The sequence below is a fragment of the Tupaia chinensis genome, unplaced genomic scaffold, assembly GCF_000334495.1.
Source record: "Tupaia chinensis unplaced genomic scaffold, TupChi_1.0 Scaffold000403_1, whole genome shotgun sequence".
Classification (NCBI taxonomy): Eukaryota; Metazoa; Chordata; class Mammalia; order Scandentia; family Tupaiidae; genus Tupaia; species Tupaia belangeri.
In genome coordinates, this window is record NW_006159905.1 from 169,794 (window position 1) to 174,782 (window position 4,989).

General features: G+C 48.6%; 1 protein-coding gene across 1 annotated transcript in view; it reads left to right on the forward strand.

The window, feature by feature from the left end:
- NFKBIL1 (NFKB inhibitor like 1) overlaps nt 1–4,989 on the forward strand; it is a gene marked incomplete in the record, with an annotated part of 15,145 nt that overhangs the window by 1,296 nt on the left and 8,860 nt on the right. The window contains 1 exon segment of the mRNA XM_027774105.1: nt 24–139. Within this exon segment, the coding sequence (XP_027629906.1) occupies nt 24–139 (116 nt within the window).

Below are 4,989 nucleotides of genomic sequence, written 5' to 3' on the forward strand. Positions count from 1 at the left end.
CCCCCGCCGCTCCGCGGGGCCGCCGCCCGCCACGACGCCCCTGCCCTGTGCCTGCTGCTGCGACTGGGGGCTGACCCTGCCCACCAGGACCGCCATGGGGACACGGCGCTGCATGCGGCTGCCCGCCAGGGCCCTGACGGTGAGTCTTCCCAGTGAGAAACAAGGCGGCCAGGTCTCAAATGAGTCTGTGGTCGGCCAGGACGGCCTGGAGCTGTCTGAGCCACCATTATCTGAAAAGCCAGCATTCCTGAAACACCGCCTGGCCTTCAGATTGCGCTCTTTCTAGATTAGCAGCTACTTTGTTTCATGTCCATAGCGCACAAAGTAACATAGAAGGTAGACCCTGAAGTAAGATTGCCTGGGTTCAAATATCAGATCCTACTTAGGAGCTGTGTGTTTTTGGGCAGGTTACTACCCTTCCCTGAGGCTGTTGGCCCACGCCTTTCTCACAGAAAACTGATTTAATCCTTACAGCAATCCTATGAAGTAAGTACTGATACTGTCCCCCATTTTCCAGATGAGGAATCTCGACTCAGAAAAGTTAAGCCATTTGCAAAAGTTACACAGGTATTCACTGGTAGAACAGGGATAGCAACCCCGGGCAGCCTAACTAGATAGACCTTGCTCTTAACTATATTGGCTCGTTACACGTTATGGACTTACGTAGGGATTGTGCTGTGTTCAGAGGACCCACGTGGTGACCTATGTGCTTTTTTTTTTGTATTGTTTGGTTTGTGTTTTTGAGTTTGTTTTCATGAGGGCAGGGTGAGGGTTGTTTGTTTTTAGAGAGACTTTTGCTATAGGGCACATGTACTTGCTGAAGAGACAGAGAGAAGCAAGAAATCACTCCGGGTTGGGGGGAACGGGTGGCCTTGCAATCCCTTCCCTTCCATTCTCCTCCTGCGATTTTGAGCACGCATACACACACGCCCTGCATGAGTTTTAAGCCACTAGGTCAGTCAAGGACTCAAACTATGGTCAACTACATGGGAATCCAGTAACGTAACCATTACGCCATCTGCTGGTCCCAAGAGAGAGGTATTTTTTGACAGGGTCTCACCATGTCATAATTCTCCTGTCCTCGCATCCCAGTTGGCTAGGATTACAGGCATGCACACTACCCAGCCTGTTTACGTTGGTCTGGCAACCGAACCTGGGCCTCCCATGTGGCCCCAGCCTCACACAGTAGCATCCTACCACTTGTGCCACCAGTGCTGAGCCCAATACATGTTTTAAGATTTAACTAACAGGGCCCTGGTGGCATGATGTAACCAGGCAGCAGGGTCCCACGTGATTGACTGTGAGGTTCAAGTTCTTGACCCAGAAGCTTGAAAAACACTCTGAAGGGGCCGGCAGGCAGCATGGTGGTTAAAGGTGCTGGACTCCCACATGGCCGACCATCGTTTGAGTCCTGGACCTAGTGGCCTGCTTTCTCACTTTCTCTCTCTCTGATCAAAAACTGGAAGGGACCAGCAGTTAGCATAATGGCTATGTCGCTGGACTCCCATGGAGCCAACTGCGGTTTGTGTCCCAGACCCGGTGGCTTAAACTCACGCCATGTGTGCATGTCTGCCCAAGATCCTGAGAGGAGAACGAAGGAGAAGGGATTGAGGCGTGGCTACCCCCCCTGGGGGTGATTTCTCGCTTTCTGTCTCTCTGTCTCTGTCTGGCGAGTGCACGTGCCCTATACCAAAAAAACTTCTTAAAAAAAACTGGAAAATAATAATAAATAAAGTTAAACAAAACAATTCCTTTAAAAAAAGAATTGTTTTGTTTAACTTTATTTATTTTTAATTTGACTAGAGAGGGACAGAGAGAGAGAGAAAGTGAGAAAGCAAGCCACCAAATCCAGAATTCGAACCATGGTCAGCCATGTAGGAACTCAGCACCTTAATCACCACACCATCTGCCAGTCCCTAAACAAAATAATTCTTAAAAAAAAAAAAAGAAAGAAAGAAAGAAAGAAAGAAAAACACCGAGGGATGGAACCAGCAGATGACGTAATGGTTGCATCACTGTACTCCCATATAGTCAACCGCAGTTCGAGTCCTGGACCTGGCAGCTTAAAACTCAACACTGTGCGTGCGTGCGTGCCCAAAATCTCAAGAGATGAATGGAGGAGAAGGGACTGCGGTGTGGCCATCCCCCTGGGGGTGATTTCTCGCTTCCTGTCTCTGTCTCTCCAGGAAGCACACATGCTCTGTAGCAGAAGTGTCTCTTAAAAGAAAAGAGAGAAAGCACTGTGGATGCGTGTGCCTGCGTGCCCAGACCCTGAGAGAGCGGGAGGAGGAGCAGTGGCACGACCATCCCTCCTGGGGGTGTGCTCGCCGGCTCACTCTCCTCGCTCTAGTGAGCACGCACACCCTACAGTAAAACTGTTTTAAAAAGAAAAAAAAACTACGCATAAATTTCAAAAGAAAGTTTTGGTGCCAGAATAACCTCATGTTTTTATTCTGTTTCTATTTATTTTATTCTATTTCTCCATGCACTTTTTGAAGAAAAAGTACATACACACAGAACCTGCGGTGTGATACTTACATGAGAAGATGCGGGGACAATTGTTCCTGCTGTCACATGTCTGTGCTCCCTGACTCACAGCTCTGAAACCCAGAAACACTGAAAAACCAAACATTTCGTCATTCTGCCCTACACTCGCTCGGTGACAAAAGCCTCCCCCAAACTAAGTGAGTTGGTGTCGATATTCATACACGTCGCTGCAGACACACGCGTGCGTGTGGCGACCGGGGCCGCCGAGGCTCTCCGGAACCACCTGACGGACAGTGTGTGTACCTTTAGGTCAGCTCATGAACTCCCAGGAACATCCGAGTTCTGAAAAGCTCTGACCTCGAGGGGTTCCGGTGTGGAACCTGCTGATGTAGTGGCAGCAGAAGCATTTCTTCGGGGTGCAGCCCCTCTTCCTACAACAGCAGGCGAGGCAGCCAAACCTTGCACGGCTGACCCCACAGTTCAGATCCCGGACCCAGTGGAGGGAGGCGGGGAAGAGAGAGAACAGCGTGGCCATGCCTCATGGGTAGTGCCTCTTCCTCTCCCTCTCTCTCTTTCTCTCTCTGACAAATGCATGTGAAAAAGTAAAATAAAAAGCAAGAGCCCCTTTTACCCATCTAGAAATTCTCCTTTTTAAAAAAAAAAAAAAAAAAAAAAACATTATTTTATTTTTAATCTTATTCTTTGTCATTATTTTTACTTTTACTATTTTTTTTAAAGTTGACCAGAGAGAGAGAAAGAAAGTGAGAGAGCAGGCCACCAGGTCCAGGACTCGAACCATAGTCAGTCATGTGGGAGTCCAGTCACCTTAACCACTACACCACCTGCTGGCCCCTAGAAATTCCCTTTTTAGTGAGAATATTAGAGGAAAACTTCTCAGCTGAGATGAACAATCCTGACTGCATTTGATCTGTTACCACTGCTCCAACTTACACATAGGAACCCTTCTTCCCCCAAACCTCCTCTGTATGGTTAAAATTACCTATTCTTTTCTCTTCTTTTCGTTTCTTTTCTTTTCAGGTTTACTATAGGGTGCATGTGCTCACTGGAGAGAAACACAGACAGAGAGAAAAAGTGAGAAGTCAGCCCCTGAGGGAATGGCCACACCACACGCCCCCTTCCCCAGTCATCTTTTGGGATTTGGGAATGCACATGTGCACCCAGCAGAGTGCTCAAGCCGCCAGGTCCGGGACTCCAAGCAGAAGATCAGCCGTGTGGGATCCAGCTGCCTTAACCTCCACAGCACCAAAAAAAGATCTTTTATTTATTCCCTTCACTATGAGTGAGATGAGCTGGTATAATTGAATTTTTTTTTTTAACTTTAAAACAAAGAGAGTTTCCTCAAGCGCAGACTCTAACTCAATAGCTGATGTAAGAGTCAGGGCCCCAGACGGCAGCCGGGCCAAGTTCCCAGAGACAGACCCGCACCCAGACCTGCTCTGCCATGCCAGGATGGGCCCTGTAACCTCTGAGCTGATTTGCCTCTCTGCGGTACAGGCTGTGATGAGTCACGGTGGCAAACGCTTGGTACGGTTTTGACACCCACTTAATGACACGTACGTTATTTTTATTTTTAATGTTACTCAGTTAAAGACTTTTCAAGTAGTGAAAATTCCTCGGTGGTGAGGAAAAATCCATTTACAGACAAGGAAAGCGTAGCTCAAAAGGTTCAGGAACCTGTCTGAAATCTCACAGCTGATAAGCTCATGTCTTCCAAAGTGAAACCCTCGCTCAGTGCTTTCATTCTCAAACCCTGACATCCTCTCTGGCTTTGTCGCCTCCCGGTCCTGCCAGCCCCTGCCACCAAATGGCCTTCCGACTCTGGGCGAGAGGCCTGTCTCATTCACTTCCCAGCTGTTTTAGGGACTCCCTTGCCCTAGTAAAATGCAGATGTCTTGTTTGAACGGATTACATGAGCCAGGATCCCCTCCTGGGACGTCTTCTTCCAGTTCTCGTGTCTGGTCAGAGAGCCGTTCTGGTCCACGGTGGTGTGGCCGGGCCAGGTTATGACACCCCAGAAGAGCAAATGAATGGCTCCTGATGTGGGCTTTGGGTGGTCTCCTCTAGAACCCATACCTCGTGGGGAAGGGGTCTTAGCTGCCCGAGACCCTGTATATCACACCTTAGGTAGACAGTAGCCATTGTCTGCACGTAGCAAGAATTAAGGAATGGGAGCCAGCAGGTGGCATGACGGTTAAAGGTGCTGTTTTCCCACATGGCTGACCATGGTTCAAGTCCCGGGCCTGGCGGCTTGCTTTCTTGTTTTCCCTTTCTCCATCTCTCTGGTCAAATTAAAAAATAATAATAACAAGTGGAATTAAATAAATAAATAAGTCTTTTTTTTGAGAGAGAGATTTTCATTGTAGGGCGCGTGCGCTCGCCAGACAGACAGAGAAAGACATAGAGACAGAAAGCGAGAAATCACCCCCCAGGGGGGATGGTCACGCCGCAATCCCTTCTCCTCCATTCTCCTCTCGGGATCTT